The sequence below is a fragment of the Rhagoletis pomonella genome, unplaced genomic scaffold, assembly GCF_013731165.1.
Source record: "Rhagoletis pomonella isolate Grant_MI unplaced genomic scaffold, Rhpom_1.0 Rhpom_scaffold_00004, whole genome shotgun sequence".
In the NCBI taxonomy this organism is placed as follows: Eukaryota; Metazoa; Arthropoda; class Insecta; order Diptera; family Tephritidae; genus Rhagoletis; species Rhagoletis pomonella.
Genome location: NW_023458558.1, coordinates 69,050,375 through 69,066,956, shown reverse-complemented (window position 1 = coordinate 69,066,956; position 16,582 = coordinate 69,050,375). Strand labels below are relative to the sequence as shown.

The 16,582-nt window shown below is 35.9% G+C and overlaps 1 protein-coding gene across 4 annotated transcripts in view; it reads right to left on the bottom strand.

Moving 5' to 3' along the window:
• Positions 1-14,145, bottom strand: part of LOC118738040 — a 40,651-nt gene extending 26,506 nt beyond the window's left edge. For 2 of the 4 annotated variants that reach the window (XM_036468927.1, XM_036468930.1), the window contains exons 1-2: positions 14,107-14,145; positions 9,513-13,812 (exon numbers count right to left, since the gene is read on the bottom strand). In XM_036468927.1, the coding sequence (XP_036324820.1) occupies positions 9,513-13,465 (3,953 nt within the window). In that variant the 5' untranslated portion in view covers positions 13,466-13,812; positions 14,107-14,145. Of the gene's footprint in view, positions 1-9,512; positions 13,813-13,894; positions 13,986-14,106 lie in introns of those variants that run through there. The other 2 variants (XM_036468928.1, XM_036468929.1) reach the window with 2 other exon arrangements.
• Positions 14,146-16,582: the final 2,437 nt, after the last annotated feature.

The following is a 16,582-nucleotide window of genomic DNA, read 5'->3' as shown; positions in this document are numbered from 1 at the left end:
CTCGTCATACAATTGTGTTTTTGGTTTTAAAACTGGTCCAGTAGAACCACCAAACGAGGACGCACAAAATTTATGTTAGCCATTAATATATGAATCTATGCGCATATACATTTTCTATAGATAAGCTCAAATACTTAAACAAAAGCGCAAAAAGCGCAAAATTTTAAATTTTAAAGAGTATCTTTTCCGCCGCGCCGAATTTCCTTCACTTGAAATCTATAAGTAGAAAACGTCAAAATAAAAATTATTTATACACAGATATACATATATGTACTTATGTACTACGTAATTTATTAATTCAAAAATTTGCCAGACGTTTTAATAAAATACGCGGCTGCTTTTGAGGTGCCCAGCGACGTTCAAGCACATACTAAGTAGCACCAAGCAAATGCGCGAAGTTGAGAGGGGCATAGCGCCAAGTTTAAAATTGATTTTTTTCGGGCATATGTATGTATTTATTACAGGATCATTATGTCCGATGTTAAACGGCAATAAGGGAGGGGACTTAATGAACTTAAACAAAAACTTATTGGTTTTTAGCCTCGGTGATGACATATACTAGCAATTAGTTTTCTCATTGCCAGGGCCTGTGTTAACTGCAGCGATCAAAGCGACTCAAGCCCTTATGCAGGTTTTCGCTTCTTCAATCATTTTGCAGAGATAACTACCGAAATAGATGCATAGCCTTAGTCCTTGCAACCAGTTACAAGTTTTATCGAAGCAACAAGATTTAAGGAATAAGTAGTGTTATATGAATTTAATAATGTATAAGTCTGCGCCCTTTTAAAGGTACTAGATAGGAAAGGTATGCAAAAATGCTAATTTCCTTTGTTAAAGTCGAAGTGCTGTTTTTTAAATATGTTTTACAGAATATTGTTAAAAAACCAATATTCAATGACCTGGGATACTTCCGTTGGCAGTAACTTCTGCCAGACGCTTTAAAGTTAGCTTAAGCAATATTTATTGTTCCCCTATTAAGTTTGTAAGTACGTGGATACAGGGCGTATGAGCAACGCAACATCTTGTTTACATTTTATTGTGTTTACCGGTACAAGCGACGTAGCCCGGAAGGTGGGATGATACAAAAGTAGGATATACAATGGCTGGAGGCGTTGCGTGTGTGGCTAGGCTGGGTCGATTTTGTATGGGGTAAAATTAAAGGCATATTACGTTATTGTAATAGTATTATTATGTTATCTTATGTCTAACCCAATTGTTATTGGCCACGAAAGATTACTTTAAAACTTGTCTTTAGTCCGCGCAATTGATTGAATGTGTATGAATTTTGAAAATGAAACTTTGGCTGGTAATACCTATGGAATGCTTTAATTGTTATAAACAGGACGATATATCAAGTGAAACGTTATAAAATTTAGTATCTCACGTTCATACATCATTTTTCAAATAACACTACAAGTTTTTAAAATATTAAGATAAAAGGTACAAAAACGATAATTTTCCCTTATGAATTTTCAATTCTTCATTACTTCAGCAACCAGGGAAAAATTGTAATAGGCGGCATACACGGTGCGTCTGGCTCGCGAGTCAATTTGCGTACGTGTTGACTCGCCTTCGACTACACACAGTTGAATCATGCAGAGTCATGCCAGGAGTCATGTCGGTGTAACTAACGCATATATATTTTCTCAGACACATTCAGACAGACTCGCGAGTCAGACGCACTAAGTATGCCGCCTGTAAAAAAAAAAATGAGGCGAGATATATTTCAAACGTTTTTATTTTTTTGGATGTTTATATAATATTAAAAGGACCATGGACTTGGTGACGCCGATTTGGTCAGTTTTCAAAATCGTGGTGAATAAAGCCAAACATGTAATGTTCAAGATCAGGAATCGTTTGATAAGTTATTAGTAGTTTCAGGTACATAAGTACTCACATTAACAAAACAAAATTAGGGTGAGATTATTTTAAGTCCATTAATGCAGTCTTGAAAATTGGAACGGAATGATTTCATGAGTCACCGAAGAAGCACATTTTTCGCGGTTTCTAAATTTGCCGTTGTATTATAGTAGGGGACGTGCAATAAGTGTTTAGATATAATAAATATTAATAATAATAATATCCTTGGAAATCCTTTTGAGAACTCTCCAATTGGACGATAATGAATTGCATTCAGCTTGAATGAAAAAGGTCACTCTCTGGCACATTTTTCTGCAATCCGGCTCTTAAAAGTTATTTATACAATTGAAGAGAAATTTTCGTAGACTAGAGATCCACCTAAGTTTTTCGGTATAACCTTGGTAAATATTACTTGATCGGTACGTAATAATTAGCAAATTGAAGGCGAGACTTACTGCTACTGATTTATGATAATGATATGAAGAAAATCGTTCAGATTATAAAAAAGTTATTTAAAAATATATAAAAAAATGTCGAACAAAAATTTCTGCCAACTGCCTATATTTGCAATTTTTGAATGCATAAATATAAGCAAACTAATTAGTGTTTCTAGAAGTTGTGTCTGTTTAGTGTTTTCATTCTCATTTAAACAAACAAAAATTTTCCACGGTGTTGTAAAATAATGGCTTTGCTATTAGAGCTACCGAAATTGTTCCTAAATTTTCCAAAACTCACAAACTATAGCTAATATTAATTAAAATTTTAATATTTGCAACCAGCGACCTAAATGCACTCTACTAATATTAACCCTTAATTGGGCGCTTGGGGTCAAGGACATTTCAAGTTGAAAAAAAAACGTCTTGGAGTGCTTGGAGCGTACTTGTGCTCTTTCTAGCTTCCTTAGTCCCCGCGGGGTACGTAAATAAGTCACTGCCAGGACATCGGCGTGTACATATGTGTCGCTACTCGCTTGAGTGGGGGAGGTTTTGGGGAGGTAAGTTTTTAATTTTTTTTTAGTTTGAAGTCGAAAATTTTTTTTTAGTTTTTTTTTTTTTTAAATAACGATAATAGAGTAATTTTTATTTTTTTTTAAAACTCTCTTTTCAACTCTTTTATTGGGGTCCCTGGCGACCCCATGCGACTAATTGTGTGATTTTCTTTATGCGCCTAATAAGGATTAATGCTGTTCTTTACATCTTTTCACTATAGGCCAGTGCTATTAGCAAGAGAACAATTAAAACTTTATTAAAAATGAGATATGACTTTATGTTTTGCGTTAACGGATTTATTATCTAATAATATGCACCAAACCATTTTCTGAACCCAGAATTGTTAACAAGAATTGGTACCATTCGACTAGTGTGCTGTGGGTCACTTCGCGGCCGATGCGCGGGCCCTTACAATTAAAATACTAATATTTTGCTGGCTTGTTGTTGACTTCATGATACAAAATATTTTCACTATTATCAAGGGATTTGAGAAAAGTTTGATTTTCGATCCGCCCTGATATATGGGTAATTTTTACAATTATACAGACCAAGAGATGCCAAGTATTTCAAACACAAGTATTTAAAATTTAATTAAAAAATAAGAAATACGTATTTGTGCTTTGTATTTTATTACCTTTTTGCAAGGGTATTTCGTGTTTTGTACTTTAAAATATTTTTTTCACTCTTCATTTTTCGTTATATCATAAATAAATACTTTCCCTTTTCAACAATGTCATTAATTATATTGACATTTGCAATTCACTTATTCGGATTATTGAAAATATTAGGTCATGCAAAGCGCAACATAAAAATTGGCGCAAACAAAGTATGTATGTATGTTCGACGGTTTTTTAATGGAAGAATAAGAGCCAAAAATCAACGGTAAGTCCTAGTTGCTTCGAACTTGCGCTCTATTGTACCAAAATTAAATGTACTACAATACTGCATACTTAAAATGGTATTTTTTGTATTATTGGTCATTACATAGTTTATGTAAGACAATTAGTAATTATTTTTTTATGTGAAGTACCGACATGTTTCGTATTGTGCCGTTTTTCAGTAATACCAGTGGAGTTATTTACTTAGGAGTTGTAATCTATTTGGTATTTTTTCAGTCGAAGCCTTACTAAATCTTTAGAAAAAAATCATAAGTTGAAAGCTTACAAATTTTATACACAGCAACTGAGAATAATTCGAAATAATTACGTTCCGAGACATATTATTGCTAAACTACGAAGCACAAAGTCATGAATTGGCTCTACTGAAAAATATGAAATTTTTGTGTTGTGTCGTAATTGCAGATGACCATCGATATATGTATGTATGTATGTGTTTAAATAAAACGAAATAAATATATATTTGCGCAAATATCACGAGTTGTTAAATTTTTAGACAAAAACGTGTTACGCCCACCCTAGAAATTGCATTATCTTCAGTTTCGTGTAAAGAACAAGATCCCACCGCGAAATTGTCTTTAAATTAAAACTTAAAAAGTATATATCGTTCCTTGATACGAATAAAGGCGCGCTTGTGTTTCGATGGCGAAAAAAGACGAGTAAATAATTTTTTTTTGGAAAAAGACGATTAAGAAAAACTTCGGCGTAGAAAGACGCGTAACCTGTTTGACGGCGAAGAAAGACTTACTTGGCCAAGGGCTGTCACTTTAGCATCATTCCCGAAATCTCTTTGGAGAATTTACATACTATTACATCCGCAAACATAATTAAATAAGTTTACGCGTTCTTCTATTTACTATATTAAGGGTGTTCCTTCGCTGAATTTTTTTTATGCGCCCTTTTTCGTGGTCAACTTTTGAGTTCGCGCCTTTATTTGTGTCTAGTGGCGATATGTACATACTAAAACAAGTAAGAAAGTCTAAGTTCGGGCGGAGCCGAACACTAAATACCCGGCGCAAGTATTAAATATTTGTTTTTTCACCTTTCCGAAACCTTCCGCTAGATGGTAAGCCGGGGTGTATCAGTTTTGAGTAAATTAGCGTCCTTCAATTTCGAAATATTGAAGTTTCAAGCATTTCTGAAATTTACCGTTATATGAGAAGCGGCCGTTATTTTATTCCGATTTCAATAATTTTCAACGTTTTGCTTTTATGTGGCAAGCACAATAACCACACCGAGTGTGGTACAAATTGGTAGAACGGTTATCGATATACTTATATGTGATCATAAGTGGGCGGTGCCACGCCCATTTTCCAAAATTTTACCATAAACGTATTTCTTGGTAAAGAATTGTTGCAAGCATCAATTTTGAATAAATTAGCTTCAATATTTACTGATTTATCGAAGATTTTGTATTTCTCTAAATTACCATTATATGGGATGTTGGCGTGGTTATTGTCCGATTTTAAAAAGTTTCGGCAATTTTTTATGCTGTACCAAGGCCAACAACTGTGCCAAGTTTGGAAGAAATTGGTGCAGCGGTTACGAAGATATACACATGTAACCATAAGTGGGCGTGGCTACGCCCATTTTCCAAAAATTTATAATATTCTTATTTTTCGTCTAAAAATTTGAGTGATTTGAGTGAATAATCTTCAGTAGTTACTAAAATATCGTAGTTTTCGTATTCCTGAAAAGTACCGTTATATGGGAAGTAGGCGTGGTTATTGAGCGATTTCGCCCATTTTCAATACCAACCTACCTTGGATTAAGGGAAACCTACATACCAAATTTCGTTGAGATATCTCAATTTTTGCTCGAGTTATCGTGTACACGGACGGACGGACAGACGGACAGACGGACGGACAGACACACATGGCTTAATCGATTTCTTTTTTCATCCTGATCAATTATGTATACATTTGTCTATATCTATCTCGATTCGTTTTGGCTGTTACAAACAACCGTTATGTGAACAAAATTAATATACCCTTGTGCACAAGTGCGCTCGGGTATAACAAGTGAAAATAACCGATCACGCTCATATGTATACCCGTAGTTGCTTATGTAACGTATACGCCACGTGGTACCATACGCAGTCAACTAACACGTTAATTTGCACACCTTAACTTAAGAGTTATATTTGGGTGGTTCACAAGGTGTCGTACTTGTCGTATTGTTGTATGCTGTAAAGTTTTTAACGGCTAAATAAATGTTTAGAGGACTTGAAATCACCACCAACTATTTTTTAATTGTGTGAAATTTCATAATAAAACTTTTATGTTAGCTTGCGAATTCCTTAAATATAGTTTTAGCCGTTTAAAGTTTATGGCAGGCAACAGTACGACAGTATATAACACCTTGTGAACTCCCTAATTATTTAAAAGTAATTAAATATTGCAGTGAGAGATTTTTACACGGTATTCCTTAAGCACATATGTATGTATATATTACCCTCTTCATGTATATATATAAGAATTTTAGAATGAATTTCGAGTTTGCCAATAAAAATTGTAAAAATGAAATTTTAGTTTCTCTAGTCTCTCAATGTAAATAATATATTTTTTACTTGGTGACACACTAGTCCTATTACACTAGATTCGGTCGTTGTGGCAAGAAGAATATTTTGGCCGTTTAATTTGAACTTTTCTAAAGTTATTAAGATTAAAAATAACTTCAAAAAATTTCAAAAATTAAAAATTTGTTGGCTGAGACCGGTATTCTGCATGCATGCATGCATTTTTTTAATTTCAAAACAATTTTAAGCTAAAATTTTAAAGATGCTTGATTTCAATATCAGGAACTCCACTGATTGTAATAAATGCAATGAAAATGCTGTAGCCTTTTTTCTGCCGATAGAAGGGTGTGACACTAAAAAAAACCGTATTTATATTTTCAAAATACGTGTTTTGTGTTTGTATATATACTTTACGCAAAAGTGTTTCGTATTTGTACTTCAAATACTTATTATGTATTAAATTCCGTCCACCCCCTATAAAATTGATCGAATTTCAACTCGCCTTGGGCTTCTAAAATGGACGGAAAAGTTGTTATAGGAAAACGAAAAAATATTAATCACCAAGTCGGGGATGCTCTATCTTTTGGTCTTATTACCGGTCGAACCCGAAAGTCGGTAATACGATGAAAAGATAGAGCATATTCGACTTAGTAATTCAAACCTTTTCGTTTTCCAATAAATTAATTTTAAATAATTTCAGCAGTCCAGGACGATTGGAAGTTCGAAGGTAATTTAAAAGTTGAAGAGCTACTTCCGATAGACCGGGTGGTCTTGGACATCATTTTTATAAAAATTTGACAGCTGATACAGGGTAGCAAATAATAATATATCTATTCGATGCTATGTGTTATGCTCGTTTGATCTGCTGTTTTTAAATATTAAAAAAAACAAAGATGATATTGCGATTTTCATAAAAAGTAAAAATTATTTTTGCTCAAAAAGGCCATCTACTTTTTTTTTGTCAGTTGGTATATATGGCGTTTTGATTATTTTTGTTTTTAAAGAGATTTAAACGAAATTTAAAGAAAAATATTTTTAGCCGAATGAAGTTAGTTCAATAATAGTAGTAAGCTTATAATAATTCGAATTGAGCGGAAAATGTTTACGCATTTTGGGAACGCAATTACAAATTAAATGTGAATCGATGCCACATCTGAAAAAATTTATTCAAGGTCAAAAAATTTTTGGAAGAAGTCTGAGTTGAGAATTTGAAGGTGTTAGAAAAATTTTGAACATAGTTTCATAAATTACTCGGCCACCTCTACGACCTGTACTAGGTCACCTCAAAAGTTCGGCAATATTTTTTTTTATTTTTATATTTTAGTTTTCCTACAAAATTTTTAATAAAACTCGGCTCAAGCCCAATGAAATTGTTGAATACTCGTCTAGACAACAAAAATAACAAACAAAAAAGGGATTTAAACTTACATTTGGCAATGGGTATAATTTAAATTTAATCTCTCGTAAGCCAAAAAAAAAATGTAGGCGATTATCGCTGGCCTTTTCGGGGTCATTCGTTGTTTCCTGAATGAATGGATTACAAATAATTTAGGTATACTGTTGGCCTGTTAGTTCAATAGCCTGGATTAAGCCTTCATGACAATACATCTGACATAGAAGAGAGTTTTATCGGGATAAAAATATTCACAAAACTACCAGACCAAATGAAGTTTAAGAAAAGATTTTGTTTAATAAAAAAATTTGGGACTTAAATAACACACAGTTAGTCTGTTTTCTACAGGACCTAAAAATTCAGCATGTAGGAACTGTAACAAAATTAAAGTCACTAGAGATATAGCGCACACGTCAGTGCTGGCAGTTACAGCTTTAAAATAGTGAGCCAGAATTCCTCTTCTTCTTCTTGATTGATACTGTAACCACCTATGCGATTCTGGCTGAAAGGATCAGTTTTGCGGCTTTTATTATATTCTCCAATATCGGATTGTAGAAACCAACGGCTGGGGGAGGTACTTCAAAATTCCGTCTGAGCTGGTGGCATTGCTCAACGTATGCAATTTTTAACAGATCTGCAGATTAGTTTGCACAATTTTCGAATTTACATTTATGAATATAAGTTTGTGACAAAAACAATGAATTCAGACAATCATCGTTTAGTGCTGCCTAACATTTTTAATATTTCATTTATTTTCTCACAGATACGCGTGTGCATAGATGCGCATACATATGTAGATACACATGTGTGTACACATACACTGGTGGCAGAAATAATAGAAACGACTTTTTTTTTGACAAATATTGGCTATATTTCGTTTGTTTATTTAGTGTTAAATTTTTTTTTTATAAACGTTGAGCTTACTAATAACCTAATAAACTGCATACAAATGCACATTTCAAACTTTGTATACATACAAGTAATTTTTAAGCAAAAAATAAATATATAAAAATATAAAAATTTAAGGTTATCGTTAATTTCTTCATGATCAAATGATCGGATTTAAACCAAATTATTATGGGACCACCTGTGAAGTAACACCTTTCCTTTAAGAAAAGGATTATAGAAATCGGTTAACGTGGTAATATTCCGACGAACTGATAACCTTCTACTTTTTGTGAAGTCGGTTAATTATGTACATTCAACAAATTTTCAGAAAAATTTTAGGTATGCAGTTTAAATAAATTTTAGTAAAATTTTTCTGTCAAAATTTTTTTTTCTAAAAATTCTGAAAGAAAAGTTGTGAAATAGTTGTGAAAATTTTTAGAAGTTTTATAAATTTTGTAAAACGTCTGAAATGAGCTAGACTTTTATAGACAAATTTTAAACATTAAAGAACCAAAAGAAATATGTATAAACAACCAAAATAAGGCGTTTCCATTATTTCTGCCACCACTGTATACTGTACGTGCGCTAGTAGTAAATGCAATTTTGTTTATTGTCAAATACCTGAAGACATGTGAGAAGCAGCTGCTTGACGGTTCGAAGATTTCTAACCCAGATTGTGGCATTTAGCCAAAAATTCGTAAATTCTCATTCCCACCTGTGATAAAGTTTTTGCTTTGTTATATTTTTTGTTTAGAAACTCTTTCGCACGGTAAATGAAAGCTCTTTATTGGTTGCACTAAAATTTTAAACCACTGGCAGTAAATGGAGATGAAATGCGCTACACCTCTTTGAAATATTTATAAATCTTTAACTGCCAGCACAAGTCTCCTTTGATTCAGACATATTTAGCACTAGGACAATAACTTACGTCTCAAATAACAAAACTAAAAAAAGTTCAAACGACTTACCTCAGTTTCTCCACAGTTGCGTTGTTGTCATTACTTCTGCTGTTGTGTCCATTAAATTTGTCATATATCAATTCACTGCCGTCCTCTGTTATCTCGATCGTTGTCTTCTGGTGCATCCCGTTCATGTGCGCAAATGATTTGTTAATGCCACCACCGAGTACACTGTCGTCAACACTGCGTCTCTTCGGCGTCGTTTGGTCACTGCCTTCCACATGAATTGGTATAAAATGCACATTACCGATGCTGTTGCCCGTCGCACCGTTGATGTTGATAATCTGCTCACTGCCGCCACTATCCCCAAAGGCATTGTCTCCTGCGACCGTGGAAGACGCGGAACCATTTGCACCCGATGCTCCGGTCGTTGACTCGACCACAACATCCGGCAAACTTATGCTCTCAATGCAAACCAAACGTTCATTGGGATCCAATTCTGCAACATATTCGAGATCGTCATACTGCAGCAGCGTCTCATCGCAATCAGTCGAATTGCCATCCCGCACGAAGGGCAAACGTTGATGTGACGGCGGTTGTGACTGATGCTGCTGTTGCCGACCGTTGTGCTGTTGCATTGTTGGCGAACCGCTCTTGATGGCACGCGCAGTACGCGTTTCATTGTCGCTACTTGAATGCCGGCGACTATGCGACGATGTCGATGAGCAGTGAGAGTCGATGCCACTAATACCCGAGTCGGGGTAACTGGTGCTCAGATTGGAATCGCTCGTATTAGCACTTTTGAGAGCATTGCTCTCAGGGCTTTCAAAATGTTGGCTGCCCTCAAATTCAATGTCAAGGTTGTCAGCGCCAACGGTCTTGGCTATGTCAACATTCGCATCAGCTTCGATGTCGTCGGAATCTGAGTCTGCGGCACTGTCTGCTTCGTAATTTTCATCCTCATCCTCCTCGTCATTTTCCTCTTGCTCGGGCACATTCTCAAGTTTGGTGTGATTGTAGCGCAATGACCATTTTGGTTGGTAAATATTTTCCGGTGTTTCCTGATTGTGGAAAACCTCATCTTCTTCGATGTCATCAGTTACTTGATTGTTGTGTTCATCGACAGCGTTTATTTCTACGCCACTGCACTCCCGTTTCGTAGGTGGTTCATTCTCAAAGTCGTAAAATACCTCCTGCTCCACCGGGCTACCAGCAATGCCCTCTTTTTGACTACTTAGACTACCGCTGCAATCTACAACAGTTATTTTCGGCAAAATGGGCAATACGTGTTGCTTATCGTCAACACATTCACACGCATCGTTATTACTTGCATCTGGTAAAAGAGATTCGCGAAATTCACGCGGAGTACTGGCACGGCGGCAGGGTGCGGTATCGCTTGGCTTGGCACTCGTCTGTCCCATATGCTCAGCGGATCGGCAGGCTAACGTCGAAAAAGATTCTAATGACGCCGGTAACGCACTTGTCTCCCGTTCGTTATTCCCGCTATTTTCCGATGAGCTCGAAGTTGTTGTTGTTGTTGCTATGGAGAATGCACTATGCGGTGCCGCACTTGCAACACTACATTTCGTGACTTCCACGTTGCACTGATTGGCTGTGATGGCACTATAATTTACACTTTCGTACGCACTCTCTTTTTCTTTATTCTCGGTTTTCACCACACACTCAATTCTATTTACGTTTTTCGTTTCGTTTTGATCGCTAGCTTTGATCGTTGGACCCCTTTCACGTTTACAATCATCCGTCTGATCCGTGTTGCTTTTTTCCGTGCCTGCCGTGTTCACGTTACCGTTCAAATCGGCGCTTACTTCGCGAATAATGCCACACTCGCTGCTGATAGCCTCATTCAGCCTCCGATCAGCCGACTCCTCTTCGATAGCAATATTCTCACTTTGGGCTCCAGCCTCGCTCACGCTCCACTGCGGATCAGCTGAGCGAGAGCGAAAATTGGTGTACGTTGAAGTTACTTTAGCGCTCTTCAGCGTTTGCTGTTCTCCCGCTGAATTGCTACGTCGCTGGCGCTCCACCTCTTCGACCATTCGGCTGGCATTCTTCGCACTATTATTAGACATCGTTATTTGATAACTATTTGTGGATGCTCTCAAGGGGTCGGAGATCACTTCAAGGTGTGTACTAACCAAATTATTTTGACCATTTTGCATTACTGCGACTGGATCTGCCTGGGGGGAGCTGTTATTATGAATGTTTTGAGGGGGATGATGATGTTGGCGATGACTATTGTTGTTGACGTTTGTTGACGAGCTGACAGGTGCGAACGTACGACCGTCCTTCGTTGGCGGTTGTTGTTGTTGTTGTTGTTGAAGTTGTGCCAATTTTTGTTGGTGCTGTTGCCGTGCAAGTGTTTGTAGGTTTTGGGGTGTATTTTGTGTTTGTACTTGTGGGTTGCGATTACGATTGTGATTACGTCCACGCGCCATAAATAAATCACTAAGAAATTCTTTACTCTTTTTCAAGGCTCTACTACCAGCGCCGCTAACACTTTTTTCTGGTTTAAAATTTTCGAACGCGGCTATAGATTCGTTTTCGTAGGGCGTTTCTGTGTCACTACTCTGCGAACGTCCGCGCAAGAATGAATTTCTAAATGCTTTGCCGAGTTGCGACCGTTTTTTCTGCTCGCGACCTGAACAGCTACTCGAACCACTGTAATAGCCGGTGACACTGCTGGAATCTGTGTTGGCCGTTGAGACGTCGGTTATACTTTTACTCCGCGCACCCTTTAAATTCAGTCCCAATGTCAGCGATAGTCTCGATTGTCGTTTCGCTTCGGAATTTTTCTGCACTTTCGATGTTCTATTTGTATTATTCAAGTTTCGATACTTCACTTCGTTAACTGCAGCAGCATTCGCTGTGTCGCTAGCTAATGCAATCTGCTCATTAGTGGAAAATGCGTTGCTTCCTTGCCTATTGACGTTGGCATTTCTAATTCTATTTTCATTAAAATTAGTCGCTTTGACGGCCCTTTCGACATTTTCCGCACCCGCGGCGTTACTTGCATATGTGCTTTTCGACTTTTCTTGAACAAATTCGCGCTGATCTGATTCGATTATTGATCGATTGGCAAATCGATCGTTTTTAGTATATTTTTTGCACTTGGCAGACGGTGGAAATCGCCCCTGCCATTCAGCTTCTTCGTTCGAACTGCCGTAGCAATTCAACGAGTCAGAGTCATGGCAATACACACCGCCGCGCACAGCGGATGGTCGTGCGAAACGAACGTCCTCGTCGCGTTCGAGCCCGTCATCGTGTCGAAAATCTAATGTGTTTGGCTGTGCAGAAAATTTTTTTATTTGGTCTACATCTAATTCATATTGGGTGGAATCATTAGTACGCAAAGTGGCCGATTCGATAGGCCATGCAGACGACTGTGCTCTGTTGGCGGCTGCCCCAGCCTCTTCTATCGCCGCACTGCCCTCCAAATTAAATTCTGTTTGTTCTTTTGCTACGACTGTGGCTGCCGCATCACTTAGTGTTGTGTTGTTGGTAGCTGTTGTTTTTGCTAAATTTAATTTGCACCCCACTTCGCGATCGCGCTCGCCATCAACGCGTTTGCCGCTAAAATAGACACATCGCTCGTTGGTTGCTGCCACACCGCCGCCCCTAAATAGCCCCGCAGACACCAAACCAGTCTCATCACTTCTCGCATCATCATCACAGTAGTCATTTTCGTCTTCTTCTAAATCTTTTAAATCATCGAATTCGTCTATTTCTGCACGCCTATACGTTTTACCAGTGTTTTCATGTATTGGTAGTCGCGCTCGTCGCTCATATCGCTGGCGCTCCTGCTCATTTTCACGTTCTCGTTCGCGTTGACGATGCCACTCATTATATGATCGATAGTGCTCAATTGATCCAGTTAAATGGGGTTTATCATCACCAGTAGCGCGCTCTACTGGCGCTCCCGCTGAATAGCGCGCTGCTTTGGGACTTTTCTCCTGACTCGGTTTCTTTTTCTTCTTTGTGGAACGCCGCAGCAAACTAAACATACTTTGAGGCGCTTCTTTGCTGGTATGTCGCTCAGTGTGATTGCTATTTAAGTACTCACTTACACGCGTGTTTATTTTATGCTTTGTTTATGTTATATGCCGGTGCTTGCTATGATTATTTATAGATCATTCGCATTTGTTGGGTGTTTAGCTTGGTTGCTTTTTAATAGTTTTCGTTCTTTATCTTTCGGTTACAGAAAAATCTGAGCTTGGCAATTCCTGATTTTTTTATCTTCTTCAACTCGGAATATCTACAGGTCGTTGTTTCCGAATGTGAGATGTCTTTCAAGAAATTGTCGTTTTTTGGTGGCGTATGTATGTATATTATTTACTAATGTTGTGGTAGGCTGATATTTCCATTAATTTAAGAATACAAAACTTCATTTATAGGATCTTATATGTTATCTGTTGTGTGTTACATATCGTTACCTTAATATAGAAAATTTGTATGGCATAAAATGATGCGGCGACTTTCAATTCGATGAAATGCATCAATCAAAAATTGAATTTTGGTGTTTAGTTAGTTAGGGCTTTTTTTATTTTAGCGACGATGTGAGATAGGACCTTTCTGCATTAAGGTAACGATATAAATGCATAGCAGGTAAATATTTATATTGGTTAAATTTTACATTTGTACTTACTTGGTTGCTTCGTACCTCGGTAGGACATTTTCGCTGTAAAAAGGAAGAAAATAATGTAATTAAACAAAGTACCTAAAATATGCTAACACTTGCATACAGTTGTGATCAAAAGAATGTAATACTGATTTTCGAGCGCGTAAATAAATATCTACTTCAACTTTAAACAAACAAAAAATAAGGAGTTTCAAATTATATTAATCCTTTAAGTCTTACTGATTTTTTCGCGAGAAGTTACGAGTATTTATCATTTATTTTATATATTTTTTTCATAAAAAAAAATAATTTGAAAATTTACATGATTTAGATTATTAGTAAAAAATCAATGTGGGTACGCGACTTTTCAAATATATGGAAGTTTCTTTAGTTTTCGATTTTCACTTTCTTTTTGCGCAATTTCTCGAAAAGAATTTTTGAACAACGATTTGAAAATACCTCCAAAAATTTAATTTTTTATAAATAAAAATAGTTTTTTAAAAGTATTTTTTAATAAAACTGACCCCAGATAAGAAACAATTTAAGCCTAAAAATTGGCATAAAAATATTTAAAAAAATTCTACGGAATCATATTGATGCTGTTTTTGAACTTTGTGAACTCTGTGAAGGTTTAAGAAAAACTTAAATAACTCAGCCAAAACTTTACCGATGTAGACTTACGAAGTATCTTTGGAAAGGTATGTTCTCACTCTTTTTATTTATTTGCAAATAAACTCATTCAAAGTATGAAAGAGAAAACTAAGATGAACGAGCGTAATTTCAAGTTGAATTAAGTTGTGTTGATATTTGAATAATTGGGACGTCAATGAGTTGTTTTGCAGATAAATAAACAGGGTGAGAAAATACCTTTCCACTGATACCTACGGTGACCATATTAACCAACGTAAAATAAAAGAAATTTTTTTCAAAATGATTTGGGAATACGCACATACAACTTGTATGATAAAAGTACCTTGCCCATATCGTAATTTAAATCTAATATTTACCACGTAATTATATTATTTAATTGTATAAGTGCCCCCGCTGTAGCGAAAAATGTAGCCAAATCCTTTTCAAGGACTTCGCCATCCTTTGCTACCAAAATGCGTTTACCATAATTCATACTGCACGACGAAACCAACACATAGTGGTTCAAAATTGGAATTCAATGTTCATAATCCACCGCAGCCTTAATTTTTCTACCAATTTTTATTAAAAACCAAAAAAAAAAAATATTTACATTGAACATGTTTCAGATAATGGTTGATATGCTCAAGAAATTAGTACTTAAAAAAAAGATCAATCATTTTATGGGCATATCCCCGGGTCGTTACGTTCCAGTTGCGATAATATGATGGAAGTTTAATTACTAAAAAAGAAGGCTAACATTTTTTTGTCGAGTGTTGCTAGTTATCTCGAAAATAAACTTTCACTTTCACTTACTGACATTGTAAAAGAGTTTTGCATACAAGACATAGAGTTAGATACTCTTTTAAGCGAATTCTTATTCTTTCAAAGTTTTTGCGTAGTTCAAAATTTTAATTTAAGCCATGAGGAATTATAGATGATGTCCATAAATAGTGATACTATTACACAGTTTAAAAAAATATGTATTTTTTTTCATAACTAAACTCAAACGAAGCAACTGGAGGATCTTAAGTATAAAGTTTGCTTCCTGGCGCAAAGGGAGATACCAGCTTCTAAATAAACATTTTTTATTTTTTTTATTTTTTGAAGAGGGAAATGATCTCATTATTGCTATTAATAAATGTCATAAATATTAGATACTGTGTACACAGGGTGGTCCAAAAAACAGTAAAGTCGGATTTGTAATGCTTTCACCCCCTGTTCTATATCGAAAAAAAGTACACCAATTTTTTTTTATTTTGAGTTTAAAATATATTTAGAGGTCGCTCAAAGCGCTCAAAGTTTTCCATGTATTTTTATATGGGAAAAAACATTTTTTCGTAGAAATGGTATAGAATTCTTGAAAATCAATATTTTTCGATCTCTGGTTCTCTTCAGGGGACTTCGATAATAATACCCAACTGTTTATTTAGCAATTTTTTGATACTCACGATTTTTATTGGTCCGCCCATTGCATTTTTCGCAGTTTTTGTGGGTTTTTGGCGGACTTATAAATTAGAGTTGCGAAGAAAAGAGGTTAAATAAACAAATGGGTATTATTATTGGGAATCTCCTGCAGATAAACATAGTTTTTCGATAGAATAATATTAATTCTTAAGAATTCTATATTGGGATTTATTTTTTCGGTATAGAACAATCCTAGGGGGTGAGAGCATAAAAATGCCGACTTTAGTTCTTCGCATGCATTTTTGGAACACCCTAGTGTACAATGAAGTGCACACTCATGTCAAAATTAATAACACTTTTCTTATGAACTATATTTTATTTATGTACGAAAATATTGTGAAAAACAACTACTCTGGCGTTTTAAAGATTATCTGATGCTTACATTCATATTTTTTCTTTGCATAAAAAT